Source organism: Bombina bombina, chromosome 1 (assembly GCF_027579735.1).
Source record: "Bombina bombina isolate aBomBom1 chromosome 1, aBomBom1.pri, whole genome shotgun sequence".
NCBI classification, from domain to species: domain Eukaryota; kingdom Metazoa; phylum Chordata; class Amphibia; order Anura; family Bombinatoridae; genus Bombina; species Bombina bombina.
The window spans coordinates 410,978,051-410,994,248 of record NC_069499.1 but is presented as its reverse complement, the minus strand read 5'-3'; the positions used below and the strand labels follow the sequence as shown (position 1 = coordinate 410,994,248).

The following is a 16,198-nucleotide window of genomic DNA, read 5'->3' as shown; positions in this document are numbered from 1 at the left end:
AGAGAGGGGGAGATAGAGAGAGCAAAAGAGAGGGAGAGAGAGCAAAAGAGAGGGAGAGAGAGGAGAGAGCAAAAGAGAGAGAGGGAGAGCAAAAGGGAGAGAGAGAGAGAGAAAAAGGGAGAGAGAGAGAGAGCAAAAGAGTGGAGAGAGAGAAAAAGAGAGAAAGGGAGAGCAAAAGAGAGGGGGTAGAGAGAGAGAGCAAAAGAGAGGGAGAGAGACAGCAAAAGAGGGGGAGAGAGACAGCAAAAGAGGGAGAGAGAGACAGCAAAAGAGGGGGAGAGAGAGAGAGAGAGAGAGAGAGAAAGAGAGGGGGAGAGAGCAAACGAGAGGGTGGAGAGAGAGCAAAAGTGAGGGTGGAGAGAGAGCAAAAGAAAGGGGAGAGAGTAAAAGAGAGAGGGGAGAGAGTAAAAGAGAGAGGGGAGAGAGTAAAAGAGAGAGGGTAGAGAGACAGCAAAAGAGAGGGGGAGAGAGTTAAAGAGAGGGAGAGATACAGCAAAAGAGAGAGGGGAGAGAGAGCAAAAGAGAGGGGGGAGAGAGAGCAAAAGAGAGGGGGGAGAGAGCAAAAGAGAAAGTGAAGAGAGAGCAAAAGAGAGCAAAAGAGAGGGGGAGATAGAGAGTGCAAAAGAGAGGGAGAGAGAGGAGAGAGCAAAAGAGAGGGAGAGAGACAGAAAAAGAGGGGGAGAGAGAGAGAGAGAGAGAGAGAGAAAAAGAGAGAGGGAGAGCAAAAGAGAGGGGGTGGGGGAGAGAGAGAGAGAGAGAGAGAGAGCAAAAGAGAGGGGAAAGAGAGAGATAGCAAAAGAGAGGAAGAGAGACAGCAAAAGAGAGGGAGAAAGAGAGAGCAAAAAAGGGGGAAGAGAGACAGCAAAAGAGTGGCGAGAGAAAGAGAGAAAAAGAGAGAAAGGGAGAGCAAAAGAGAGGGGGTAGAGAGAGAGAGCAAAAGAGAGGGAGAGAGACAGCAAAAGAGGGGGAGAGAGACAGCAAAAGAGGGGGAGACAGACAGCAAAAGAGGGGGAGAGAGAGAGAGAGAGAGAGAGAGAGAGAGAGAAAAAGAGAGAGGGAGAGCAAAAGAGAGGGGGGGGAGAGAGAGAGAGCAAAAGAGAGGGGAAAGAGAGAGATAGCAAAAGAGAGGAAGAGAGACAGCAAAAGAGAGGGAGAAAGAGAGAGCAAAAGAGAGGGGGAGGGGGAAGAGAGAGAGAGCAAAAGAGAGGGGGAAGAGAGAGAGAGCAAAAGAGAGGGGGAAGAGAGACAGCAAAAGAGGGGGGGAGAGAGAGCAAAAGAGAGGGGGGAGAGAGAGAGCAAAAGAGAGGGGGGAGAGAGAGAGAGAGAGCAAAAGAGAGGGGAGGAGAGAGCAAAATAGAGGGGGGATAGAGAGAGAGCAAAATAGAGGGGGGATAGAGAGAAAGCAAGGGGTTGGACTGCTGTACTGCAAAAAATGGACTAAACAGGCTTTAGGACTAGTAATATTATAAAGGATAAAAAAAAGTATTGTAAAGGCTTTCTTATTCTTTTGGAGCACTATATTGTGCATATAAAAAATATACTTTTAATAAAAACTTACAGGTTTACTTCCATCGCATGACTCCAGAATCACAGTAGAATTTTGTAAAGAAAGACATTTTCCCAATTCAATATTTGTTATCTAAAACATAAAAATAATTGAATTAAACTTTTAACCATGGTAATTCAATACTTTTGGTTTCATATTCTACAACAGCATTAATCAAATTAGCACCCCATGTTGCAAATGAAGTATGAGTAGATAGGTCAGTTATCTATAAATGTGCGTCCAGAGCATGGGGAGAGGGTACATTGAAGCCCCTAAGTCTTAGGTTGGAAACCAATGCTCTAGATGTCTTTACTAAGCCTTGCTACAATTCCCAATCTATCTGGAGCAGTAAGACTAAGGTCTACTATCCATTGCTGTTGTAAACTGTGTAAACATGGTCATAACATAAAACATATTTCTAGACTTTAAAAAAGGACAGTAAAGTAAAAATTAAACTTTAATGATTCAGATAGAATGTGAAATTTTAAACAATTTTCAAATCTACTTGTATTACGAAATTGCTTTGTTCTCTTGGTATCTTTTGTTGAAAAGCATATGTACATATGCTCATCAGCAATGCTGTGGCTGATTGGTGGTTACACCAAATGGCTCATCAGAAGTTTTCAGACAGCTCTCAATAGTGCATTGCTTCTCCTGCAACAAAGGATTTTAAGATAATTAAGAAAATGTGATAATAGAGCATACAATTTGAAACAATTTAGAGTTTACAACAGCAATGGAAACTAAATCAGGATCAAAAGCAGTTCACATAAACGAATAAAGTCAACTCTAGACTTGCAATGCACTACTGGTCTAGAGCTGAACACAAGTAGAGAGCCAACTGGTCTAGAGCTGAACACAAGTAGAGAGCCAACTGGTCTAGAGCTGAACACAAGTAGAGAGCCAACTGGTCTAGAGCTGAACACAAGTAGAGAGCCAACTGGTCTAGAGCTGAACACAAGTAGAGAGCCAACTGGTCTAGAGCTGAACACAAGTAGAGAGCCAACTGGTCTAGAGCTGAACACAAGTAGAGAGCCAACTGGTCTAAAGCTGAACACAAGTAGAGAGCCAACTGGTCTAGAGCTGAACACAAGTAGAGAGCCAACTGGTCTAGAGCTGAACACAAGTAGAGAGCCAACCAGGGGTGGGATTTGTTCCACAAGTGTACTGCCACATTTTCCTTCTTATCTACATTTTCCCAGGTATTTAACCATTTCCTAGCTAGATTGCTATTCTCTTTCTTTTTCAGATGTATTCCTTAAATATATTTGTGGTCATAATCAGACTTAATTGAACCACATAATCCATACATTCATATTACTGATAAAAAGTGTGGTCTGGAATAAACAGAGGTTTCCTTGTTTAGATTAAAATTATTGAATTATTTATAAATGTTGAATATAAAAGTTTCTGGGGGAAAAAAACAGAGAAAGAAATAGCTAATAATTAAATGAATGCACTGCCGAATCAACAGAGGCAGTTCAATGAATCAGCTATAATGAGAAGAAATGAATTACAGGGAGAGGATGAACAACTGTTATTTGGCGCACTCTAGTGGATTGTATTAAGAAACACAGTATAAAAAAAGTTGAAACTGGTTATTTTGTACAAAACTGTACTGCCAATTGCATGTCATTGTAGAACTGCCACAGTTCATTATAACATGTAACATATTGCTCTCTTCATATTAAACATTAGTTATCCAAATACAACCCTGCATTAGTGAATAAGAAATCCATTGCAGTTTTCTATTGTCCTGTCCTCAGCCTCCCCATACAGCAGGTGTTGTGTGTAACTGTATTGTGTCTTTGAAAGCAGCTTATTTTCTTATGTATATAAATAGGCTGCCACCTTTGTTCTGTAGCTTGCTTTGGACAAATTTACCATTTTTAAAGGGACAGGAAACCCAAAATGTTTATCAGATCAGATAGATCACACAATTATAAACTTTCCAAGTTACTTTTATTATCAAATGTTATTTGATCTCTTGTTATCCTTTATTGAAAGAGCAGTGATGCACTACTGGGAGATAGCTGAACACATCTTGTGAGCCAATCACAAGAGGCATATATGTGCAGGCACCAATCAGCAACTAGCTCCAAGTAATGCATTGCTGCTCCTAAGCATACCTAGGTATTCTTTCAGCAAAAAATAACAAGAGAATGAAGAACATTTGATAATAGAAGTAAATTGGAAAGTTGTTTACAATTGTATGCTCTATATGAATCATAATTTTTTTGGAGTGTTTCACGTCCCTCTAAATTCCAAACATAAATGTTAATACAAACATTAAAAATAACAAGGTGTTGATTTCTGAAATATTAGCCAGTGCCACACATCTCTTTATATTACCGCAGTTGTTAATACACAGCATCTCTTTAGTCACCATGTGTATAAATAAATTAGAGCTGCGACTAACGATTATTTTCATAATTGATTAATCGGCCGATTATTTTTTCGATTAATCGGATAAAAACAGAATTTATGCTTACCTGATAAATTACTTTCTCCAACGGTGTGTCCGGTCCACGGCGTCATCCATTACTTGTGGGCTATTCTCCTCCCCCACAGGGAAAGGCAAGGAGAGCACACAGCAAGAGCTGTCCATATAGTCCCTCCCAGGCTCCGCCCCCCCCAGTCATTCGACCGACGGTTAGGAGAAAAAAGGAGAAACTATAGCGTGCCGTGGTGACTGTAGTGTATAGAGAAAGACATTTTTCAAACCTGATTAAAAAACCAGGGCGGGCCGTGGACCGGAAACACCGTTGGAGAAAGTAATTTATCAGGTAAGCATAAATTCTGTTTTCTCCAACATTGGTGTGTCCGGTCCACGGCGTCATCCATTACTTGTGGGAACCAATACCAAAGCTTTAGGACACGGATGAAGGGAGGGAGCAAATCAGGTTACCTAAACAGAAGGCACCACGGCTTGCAAAACCTTTCTCCCAAAAATAGCCTCCGAAGAAGCAAGAGTATCAAATTTGTAGAATTTGGCAAAAGCGTCCAGAGACGACCAAGTCGCTGCCTTACATATCTGATCAACAGAAGCCTCGTTCTTGAAGGCCCATGTGGAAGCCACAGCCCTAGTAGAGTGAGCTGTGATTCGTTCAGGAGGCTGCCGTCCGGCAGTCTCATAAGCCAATCGGATAATGCTTTTCAGCCAGAAAGAAAGAAAGAGAGGTAGCAGTAGCTTTTTGTCCTCTCCTCTTACCAGAATAAACGACAAACAAAGAAGAAGTTTGTCTGAAATCCTTTTGTTACTTCTAAATAAAACTTTAAAGCACGGACTACATCTAAATTGTGTAACAAACGTTCCTTCTTTGAAACTGGGTTCGGACACAAAGAAGGGACAACTATTTCCTGGTTAATATTCTTGTTGAAAACAACTTTTGGAAGAAAACCAAGCTTGGTACGTAAAACAACCTTATCTGAATGTTACACCAGATAGGGTGGATCACACTGCAAAGCAGATAATTCAGAAACTCTTCTAGCAAAAGAAATAGCAACCAAAAACAGAACTTTCCAAGATAGTAACTTGATATCTATGGAAAGTAAGGATTCAAATGGAACCCCTTGAAGAACTGAAAAAAATAAATTTAGACTCCAGCAGGAGTCAAAGGTCTGTAAACAGGCTTGATTCTGACCAAAGCCTGTACAAAAGCTTGTACATCTGGCACAGCTGCCAGTCGTTTGCGTAACAAGACAGATAAAGCAGAAATCTGTCCCTTTAGAGAACTCGCTGACAATCCCTTATCCAAACCTTCTTGGAGAAAGGAGAGGATCCCGGGAATTTTAATCCATGAGAATCCCTTGGATTCACACCAACAGATATATCTTTTCCATATTTTATGGTAAATCCTTCTAGTCACAGGTTTTCTGGCTTGGACCAGAGTATCTATCACTGAATCTGAAAACCCGCGCTTGGATAAAATCAAGCGTTTAATTTCCAAGCAGTCAGCTGGAGAGAAACTAGATTTGGATGGTCGAATAGACCTTGTACTAGAAGATCCTGTCTCAAAGGTAGCTTCCCTGGTGGAGCCGATGACATATTCACCAGGTCTGAATATCAAGTCCTGCGTGGCCATGCAGGAGCTATCTGAATCACCGAGGCCTTCTCCTGTTTGATCCTGGCTACAAGCCTGGGAAGGAGAGGGAACGGTGGAAACGCATAAGCTAGGTTGAACGACCAAGGCGTCGCTAATGCATCCACTAGAGTCGCCTTGGGATCCCTGGATCTGGACCCGTAGCAAGGAACCTTGAAGTTCTGACGAGACGCCATCAGATCCATGTCTGGAATGCCCCATAATTGAGTCAACTGGGCAAAAACCTCCGGGTGGAGTTCCCACTCCCCCGGATGGAAAGTCTGACGACTCAGATAATCCGCCTCCCAGTTGTCTACTCCTGGGATGTGAATTGCAGATAGATGGCAGGAGTGATCCTCCGCCCATTTGATGATCTTGGATACCTCTCATCGTCAAGGAACTCTTTGTTCCTCCCTGATGGTTGATGTAAGCTACAGTCGTCATGTTGTCTGACTGGAATCTTATGAATCCGGCCTTCGCTAGTTGAGGCCAAGCCCGGAGAGCATTGAATATCGCTCTCAGTTCCAGGAAGTTTATCGGGAGAAGAGACTCTTCCCGTGACCATAGACGCTCAGCTTTCAGGGAATCCCAGACCGCGCCCCAGCCTAATAGACTGGCGTCGGTCGTGACAATGACCCACTCTGATCTGCGGAACTCAGTCCCTGAGACAGGTGATCCTGTGACAACCACCAACGGAGTGAGTCTCTGGTCATCTGGTCTACTTGAATCTTTGGAGACAAGTCTGTATAGTCCCCATTCCACTGCTTGAGCATGCACAGTTGTAATGGTCTTAGATGAATTTGAGCAAAAGGAACTATGTCCATTGCTGCAACCATCAACCCTACTACTTCCATGCACTGAGCTATGGAAGGCTGCAGAATAGAGTGAAGAACTTGACAAGCGTTTAGAGCTTTGACTTTCTGACCTTTGTCAGGAAGATCTTCATTTTTAAAGAATCTATTATCGTTCCCAAGAAGGGAACTCTTGTCGACGGAGACAGGGAACTCTTTTCTACGTTCACCTTCCACCCGTGAGATCTGAGAAGGCTAGAACCATGTCTGTATGAGCCTTTGCTTTGGAACGAGACAACGTTTGGATTAGAATGTCGTCCAGATAAGGTGCCACTGCAATACCCCTTGGTCTTAGAACCGCTAGTAGGGACCCTAGCACCTTTGTGAAAATCCTTGGATGATCTTTGTGGATAGGAATATGTAGATACGCATCCTTTAAATCCACAGTAGTCATAAATTGACCTTCCTGGATTGTAGGTAAAATTGTTCGAATGGTTTCCATTTTGAACGATGGAACTCTGAGAAATTTGTTTAGAATTTTGAAATCCAGAATTGGTCTGAAAGTTCCCTCTTTTTTGGGAACTACAAACAGATTTGAGTAAAACCCCTGACCTTTTTCCACAGTTGGAACTGGGTGTATCACTCCCATCTTTAACAGGTCTTCTACACAATGTAAGAATGCCTGTCTCTTTATTTGGTTTGAAGATAAGTGAGAAATGTGGAACCTTCCCCTTGAGGGTAGTTCCTTGAATTCCAGAAGAAAACCCTGAGAGACTATTTCTAGTGCCCAGGGATCTAAACATCTCTTGCCCAAGCCTGAGCAAAGAGATAGAGTCTGCCCCCTACAAGATCCGGTCCCGGATCGGGGGCTACCCCTTCATGCTGTTTTGGTAGCAGCAGCAGGCTTCTTGGCCTGTTTACCCTTGTTCCAGCCTTGCATTGATTTCCAAGCTGGTTTAGTCTGGGAAGCGTTACCCTCTTGTCTAGAGGCTGCCGAGTTGGAAGCCGGTCCATTCCTGAAATTTGCGAAAGGAATGAAAATTGGACTTATTCTTAGCCTTGAAAGGTTTATCTTGTGGGAGGGCATGGCCCTTTCCCCCAGAGATGTCTGAAATAATCTCTTTCAATTCTGGCCCAAAAAGGGTCTTACCCTTGAAAGGGATATTAAGCAATTTTGTCTTGGAAGATACATCCGCCGACCAAGACTTTAGCCAGAGCGCTCTGCGCGCCACAATTGTAAACCCTGAATTTTTAGCCGCTAACCTCGCTAACTGCAAAACGGCGTCCAAAATAAAGGAATTAGCTAACTTAAGTGTGTGAATTCTGTCCATGACTTCCTCATACGGAGTCTCCCTACTGAGCGACTTTTCCAGTTTCTCGAACCAGAACCACGCCGCTGTAGTGACAGGAATAATGCACGAAATAGGTTGAAGGAGTTAACCTTGCTGTACAAAAATCTTTTTAAGCAAACCCTCCAATTTTTTATCCATAGGATCTTTGAAAGCACAATTGTCCTCAATAGGAATGGTCGTGCGCTTGGCTAGAGTAGAAACCGCCCCCTCGACCTTAGGGAATATTTGCCATGTGTCCTTCCTGGGGTCGACCATAGGGAACAATTTCTTAAATATAGGAGGAGGGACAAAAGGTATGCCTGGCTTCTCCCACTCCTTATACACTATGTCCGCCACCCGTTTAGGTATCGGAAAAACATCAGGGTGCACCGGGACCTCAAGGAACTTGTCCATCTTGCACAATTTTTCTGGGATGACCAGATTGTCACAATCATCCAGAGTAGATAGCACCTCCTTAAGTAATGCGCGGAGATGCTCTAATTTAAATTTAAATGTCACAACATCAGGTTCTGCCTGCTGAGAAATTCTTCCTATCAGAAATTTCCCCATCTGACAAACCCTCCCTCACTGCCACTTCAGATTGGTGTGAGGGTATGACAGAAAAGTTATCATCAGCGCCCTCCTGCTCTACAGTGTTTAAAACAGAGCAATCGCGCTTTCTCTGAAATGCTGGCATTTTGGATAAAATATTAGCTATGGAGTTATCCATTACTGCTGTCAATCGCTGCATAGTAACAAGCATTGGCGCGCTAGAAGTACTAGGGGTCGCCTGCGCGGGCATAACTGGTATAGACACAGAAGGAGATGATGTAGAACTATGTCTACTTCCTTCATCTGAGGAATCATCCTGGGCAACTTTACAATTTGTGACAGTACTGTCCTTACTTTGTTTGGACGCTATGGCACAATTATCACACATATTTGAAGGGGGAACCACATTGGCTACCATACATACAGAACATGATCTATCTGAAGGTACAGACATGTTAAACAGGATTAAACTGGTTAATAAAGCACAAAAAACGTTTTAAAACAAAACCGTTACTGTCTCTTTAAATGTTAAACAGGGCACACTTTATTACTGAATATGTGAAAAACTATGAAGGAATTATCCAATCTTTACCAAATTTTCACCACAGTGTCTTAATACATTCAAAATATTGCACCCCAATTTTCAAGCTGTTAACCCTTAAAATGTTAAAACCGGAGCCGTTTACAATTTTAACCCCCTTGCAGTCCCAGCCACAGCCTTTGCTGCGACTTCACCAATCCCAGGGGGGTATAAGATACCAAATGAAGCCTTCTAGGAACGTTTTTAGTGGATTCCAGACCCTCACACATGCAGCTGCATGCAGTGGCGTAGCGTGGGGGGGGGGGCACAGGGGCGGTTGCCCCGGGCGCATAATTCTGAGGGGCGCTTCCAGCCTCAACTTAGCAAAGGGAAGAAGGGAGGCTAAAAAATCTGACAGGTGCCCAACTCTGTTCTGCAACCCGCCAGGAATGTGGTGATGTGACGTCACGGTCGCACATTCCGTCGGGTTGCAGATTTTGATGTCTCGAGAGACTGAGGAATTTGAAGTGACTGTGAAGTGTGAACTGAAGTGTTATCCGGACCATTACCTGCTACGTCACTTTGTCCATCCCATTCCTAGCGCGCAGATCAGGAGGGAAGAAGAAGAAGAGCAGCAGAGTCAGACTGTCAAGCGCGCCGCGACTAAGGTAAGGTATCAGGACCAGACTTACTTATAGCTCTTTTGCCTGATACTAGCAACGCGCAAAGTGCAGCTTAATTATGGTTATATTATTACCCAACAAGTAAGTTCCCTTCCAACAAAGGACCCAGAGCGAGCTAGAATGCCATGCATTGCCCGGGGCACTTTTTAAGGATCTCTAAGCAAAGGGAGGGGGAGGAATCCTTAAAAATTGCAATAAATATCTTTCAAATCCACCTACCCGTGGCACTGGTGGCAGCATGGCTGGGCTCTGCCTTTCTGTTAACCCCAGTTACCTAGTTAGTGGGAATGTGGGATGGTGGGGTGATCAGAGACCATACTTTCATGTTTGACCGGTTTACAACTTACGCCATCTTGTCCTTGCACAAAAAAAAGTATATTTGTGACAAAAATGAGACCTTGTTTCCTGTATTTAATTTTTCCCCTCCATGATCTTCCCAGGGAAGAAGTAGATTTAGGGATTTGCGTGCTGCCTGGCACCAGGATTGTGCTGCTCACCAGGCATTTCACTGTGTTTGTCTCCTATCATAGGAGTCCTATGAATTCACCATCTTGAATCTATTTCTTGCTGGACTCCTGAGGTGTGGACTTTTACCAATTTTTAGGGTGTGGGTGCTCATTGCCTTTTTTATATACATTAAACCCACCCTTACTGCATTTAAAGTTAAAAAAAAAAAATAACTATAATTTGTGTTGGTAAATAAATTTAACAGCACCCCCTAAATACCATACACCCTCCCCCCATATATGAATGTAATGCTGGGTTGTCTGTCCCATGACCCTTTTATATTGATTACTTACAATTGTTATATTTATTAAGGTAGAATATATACCCCACTTTTATATGTAATTGGCACCCAAAAGACAGTCTGCCCAGCAGGGACAACCTTATGTAACAGCTGGCAACCTGTGTGTCCCCTTTTCCTCTTTTTAACGACTTACCAAAAACCTATTGCACCACATATACAATATGGGGTGCTGCAATGTGGGGGTGGGTGCACCCTGTGGTCTGCAGTATTTGTACCATGAAGTTTCACAGATCAGGGCGTCACCACCAGATGGGAGTTAAGGGGGGCTTTCCTCCATGTGTAAAACTAGAATAAATCTTAAAATGTAAGATTGTATATATTTGCCCAGCTCTGGAGAGCTGCAGGCTCCTAGATTCAAAGCAAATTTGCCAATCCCATTCCCTACTGTACTGGTGGAAGAGACTCCGTCAGTGCTAATGGGTTAGGGGGGCGCAATACTTGCCTTGCCCTGGGCGCTGACAACCCACGCTATGCCACTGACTGCATGTACTGTACTCAAAAGTAACTGCGCAATAATGGCGCGAAAATGAGGCTCTGCCTACTACAGAGAAAGGCCCTTCCTGACTGGGAAGGTGCTAAAAAACGTTCCCCAATGTTATAAAAGTGTGAAATTCAACTTCAAACTGCATATAATACTTAAATAAAGCTATCGATTTAGCCCCTAAAAGTGTCTACCAGTTTATAGCCCATAATAAGCCCTTTATTCTGTTTGATTTTTGACTAAGAAAATGGCTTACCGATCCCCATGAGGGAAAAATGACAGCCTTCCAGCATTACACAGTCTTGTTAGAAAAATGGCTAGTCATACCTTGAGCAGAAAAGTCTGCAAACTGTTCCCCCCAACTGAAGTTCTCTCATCTCAACAGTCCTGTGTGGGAACAGCAATTGATTTTAGTTACTGCTGCTAAAATCATACACCTCTTTTAAACAGAACTCTTCATCTCTTTCTGTTTCAGAGTAAATAGTACATACCAGCACTATTTTAAAATAACAAACTCTTGATAGAAGAATAAAAAACTACAACTAAACACCACAAACTCCTCACCATCCCCAAGGAGATGCTACTTGTTCAGAGCGGCAAGGAGAATGACTGGGGGGGGGGCGGAGCCTGGGAGGGACTATATGGACAGCTCTTGCTGTGTGCTCTCCTTGCCTTTCCCTGTGGGGGAGGAGAATATCCCACAAGTAATGGATGACGCCGTGGACCGGACACACCAATGTTGGAGAAATATATATATATATATTTTTCATATATTTAAAATAAAATCCACATACTAAGTGTTATAAATAAAAACTTCAGACTAAAACTTTACATTAACATAACTGTTGGCCCAATCTTTTAAGCAGCAGAACACATTTTTATAATTTAAGCAAAACAAAACCACAAACTGTTTTGAAAAGAGGTAGAAAGAGGCAGACTACCACTGTTTATAACATTCTGTTATTCACTCTTTCAAAAACTTTGCATTGAAATGCAAACATGTCAACATGTCCACATGCTCCTGACTGAGGCTGGCTCTCTTTTTTGCAAGCTATTTTGCCTGCAGCAGAGAAGAGGCACTTAGATGGTGTTGAGATGCCTGAGATGCATAAGTAGGGTTTTGCCAATTTCACCAAGGTGGGCTATTTATCTTTGTTAGCTCTCCACCAATGCAAGGGGCCTCTTAATAAAGTAAGCCTGAACTTCATTCTGACATAAAAATATCTTGAATATCTATATCCAATGGTAAACAACCAGCTATAAGGTTAAGGGAAAGAATTTCTAGTCCACTCCAAAAATAACAGATATATACTTACAGAGGTTGAATTTGGTACACATTCCAATAAATACATTTTTTTTTTTAAAAAAGCAAAAGGGCTAAAGACTATATATTAGTAACAGGATACACAGCGTTACACATTTATCTATACAGTACATATAATCAGCAATAGCAAGCAATCCGCTAATAATTGTGCAAACAGGTAATAGTGACATCAATTCATATAACAAATGCAATCAATCTAGGGCTAGGTGTAAATAAGTTTGGCACTATATCATGGGCATAGTCTAAAATCACATGATTTAATATAAACAATCCAAATTAAGACTCATATTTTATTTCTGGGTTGCACATAAGCTAGGAATAGTTGTAAACTTCAAAAGAAACTTATGCTGTCCTGAAAAAGTGAAAAGTAAAATGTCTGTAGACGTCCTTTAGGCTAAAGACATAACCATAAAACACAATACCATGTGCAGGAGCTCATTAGAGTAAAGCAGCTGGTGCAACTAATTGCAAACCAACTAATTGATTATGAGATTTGATGACAACTATTTTCATAATCGATTATTATCAATTATGCCAATTAGTTGTTTCAGCTCTAAAATAAATTGTTACAAAAAGTAGAACTTACCACTCCAGTAGCTCTGACAAGGGGAGCTTCCAGATCAGGATAGACATTTTCCAGGTACCATTGAAAGCTTTTGCATTTAAGTTTGTTTCTCAGTTCTTTTTGTGCGTTGAGATCTCCAATATTGGAATGCTGCAACAGTAGATGGTATCCATGGCCATAAAATAACTCTTTATATTCATCAAGCCAAACCTCTGCCACACGGACCAGATTTCTTTCTACAGTTTTTACTCTATCCTTTGGGAAAGAATATGGATTGTCGGACCTAAATATGTGCCCCACCCTGGAGCAAGGAATGATCTCAATTTCTCCACCACACATCCAAACCTACAAAATATTAAATCACATTAGGAATTACTTTTGATGGATTGACTGTAGGATTTGTAGATTAAATGTTAAGGAAACTTGTATAAGTGATCTAAATATTTAAAACTGTCCTTAATGACATAGTAAACCAAATGGAAAAGTACTTTTGACTGGTTAGTTTGAGCATTACAATCACTTAGATGAGAAGATTACAAAGTTAGTGTAAATTTACACTACAATAAAATAATATTATTTAGATGACCTACTCAATATACAATTTTTCAATAATAGTGACAATTAAGAAATTTGAGGAGCCAGCCATGCATGTTTTTAGAGTCAGAAAAGGGGAGTGGTATATACAGAATCATAGGAAAAGTAATTGCTTAATCTGCCCTTAATCTTTATAAGCAACAATATTTTTCCAATCTCATCTCTACTCTTTCCTCTAACCCTAAACTTCTGTTCTCCACGTTCAACACTCTTCTCCGACCAGCCCCACCTCCTAACACAACCTCTCTTTCAGCTCAAGATTTTGCCAGCCACTTCAACAACAAAATTGACTCCATCAGAAGTGAAATCAGCTCTCAACATACTTACAATCTCCCACCCCCTCAAAAGCTCACGATCACCCAAAACCCAAATATCCAAAAATGCAGCTCTTTTGCCCCTGTTAATGAGGATGAAGTTTCTGCTCTTATACTATCCTCCCACCTCACTACCTGTACCCTCGACCCCATCCCCTCATAGCTACTCCCCTCCCTCTCTTCTACCCTCACCCCCATACTCACACACATTTTCAACCTCTCGCTCAGCACTGGTATATTTCCCTCATCTCTAAAACATGCACTGGTCACACCTATCCTCAAAAAACCTTCCCTCGTTCCAACCTCCCCTTCCAACTACCGCCCTATTTCCCTACTCACTCTTGCCTCAAAGCTCCTCGAAAAGCTAGTTTATGCACGTCTATCCCATTTCCTTACACTAAACTCTCTTCTTGACCCACTGAAATCTGGAATTTGTTCCCATCACTCTACAGAGACAGCAATTGTCAAAGTTACCAATGACCTGCTTACAGCAAAATCCAAAGGCCACTTCTCTCTGCTTATCCTCCTTGACCTGTCTGCAGCCTTTGACACTGTTGACCACCCTCTTCTGCTCCAAACCCTCCAATCCTTCGGCATCTGTGACACAGCTCTCTTGTGGTTCTCTTCATACCTGACTAACCGTACATTTAGTGTAGCCTTCTCCGGAGCATCCTCTTCCCCGTTAGCACTTTCTGTTGGGGTACCTCAAGGCTCTGTCCTTGGTCCCCTTCTCTTTTCAATCTACATGTCATTACTAGGTTCCTTAATAAAGTCCCATGGGTTTCAATACCACTTGTATGCCAATGACACCCAAATCTACCTCTCTGCACCAGACCTACCTCCTTCCTTACTAACCCGTGTCACTAACTGTCTTTCTCACATCTCATCTTGGATGTCCTCTCACTACCTTAAGCTAAATCTCTCCAAAACTGAACTCCTTATTTTTCCCCCTTCTTCCAATGTCTCCACCCCCAAAATTTCTATAACTGTTGATAATTCCATCATTACCCCTACCTCGCACGCCCGATGTCTTGGGGTCACACTTAACTCAGATCTTTCCTTCAATCCTCACATTCAGTCCTTGGCTAAAGCCTGCTGCTTCCACCTTAAAAACATCCTTTCCCGCCTCGACTACTGCAACTCTGTCCTCTCTGGTCTACCTAGCTGCCGCATAGCTCCTTTACAATCCATTATGAATGCCTCTGCCAGGCTCATCTTCCTTACTCGTTGCTCTTCATCTGCTGCATCTCTCTGCCAATCCCTTCACTGGCTTCCTCTTGCCTCTAGGATTAAAAATAAAATCCTCACCCTGACATATAAAGCTCTGAACTGCACTACTCCCCCCTACATCTCAGAACATGTCTCTAGATACTCTCCCTCCTGTCCCCTTCGATTAGCTCAGGATCTCCTCCTCTCCTCCTCTCTTGTTACTTCCTCACATTCCTGTTTACAGGACTTCTCCAGACTGAACCACATCTTGTGGAATTCCCTGCCTTGCTCCATAAGACTCTCCCCTAGTTTTAACAGCTTCAAGCACTCCCTAAAAACTCTACTATTCAGGGATGCATACAACCAACACTAACCTTTCCTAACTCCATTGCTTTCCCCTTGAACCCCTTAGAATGTAAGCCTATGGGCCCAGCTGTTTACAGATCGCTTCATAAGAGACAACTACAACAGTAAAACTCTTGGCAGGGCCCTCTACTCACTTGACCCCTACAAAAGCTATCCTGTACACGACTATGTTTACAGCGCTGCGGAATCTGTTGGCGCTCTACAAATACCTGATAATAATAATAATAATAATAATAATAATAAAAAGCACATTGTTGTTTTTTGCTTCATAAGCTCTGTTGTATGACTATGATCGAGTATGGCCATCTCCTACTAGCAGGGTCAGTAACACTGTTAGGCAACCCAAGGCAGTCATCTGGGGGGCAAAGGGCGTAAAGGCACATTCCAACCAGGGTTGTAACTACAGCAGTACTAAGCGCTGGGCAGGACTGTAGACTATGGACCACTCACACTCTGGAACCTCAGGGAGCACAGAAAGAACAGTAGCTGTATCAAATAAACCTTCCCTCTGTTCAGTAAGTTCCAGTAACCTTGGCTGGCCTTTCCTTTCCTCCCCCCACTCTGTCCCTCCCTCAGCTGCTTCTCCTGGTAATGCTAAGGTTTCAGTTGGCTACAATCCTAACCTAGGTCAGGACTCCCTGAACCCAGACAACAAGACGACATCGGCCTGTGAGTGACCACTGTATGTATTCCCTGAGTTATGTTATAAGTAGCTACATGATATGAGGGCTTGAACTTTAAATAAACTTTTACATACTATAAAAAATTCTAAATAATCAATAGAGATTATATATATATATATATATATATATATATATATACACACACACACATATATATATATATATATATATTTATATATCATTATTATTATTTTTTACAATATGAATTATTTTTAATAATTAATATTTTTAAATATTTTAAATTTAATATTTCAAGAATGTGCAATGAATTTAGCAATTCTTCATGTGCACTAACCCGACACCACATTAGGCCTAAATTGCGAATACCAATGTGTGGTACACATACTTT

General features: G+C 42.0%; 1 protein-coding gene across 1 annotated transcript in view; it reads right to left on the bottom strand.

Moving 5' to 3' along the window:
* The window catches only part of GALNT5 (polypeptide N-acetylgalactosaminyltransferase 5), a 139,652-nt gene that overhangs the window by 18,859 nt on the left and 104,595 nt on the right, over positions 1 to 16,198 (bottom strand). Inside the window, exons 7-8 of the mRNA XM_053698316.1 lie at positions 12,705 to 13,028; positions 1,559 to 1,639 (exon numbers count right to left, since the gene is read on the bottom strand). Coding sequence (XP_053554291.1) covers positions 1,559 to 1,639; positions 12,705 to 13,028 — 405 coding nt within the window. The remainder of the gene's footprint in view (positions 1 to 1,558; positions 1,640 to 12,704; positions 13,029 to 16,198) is intronic.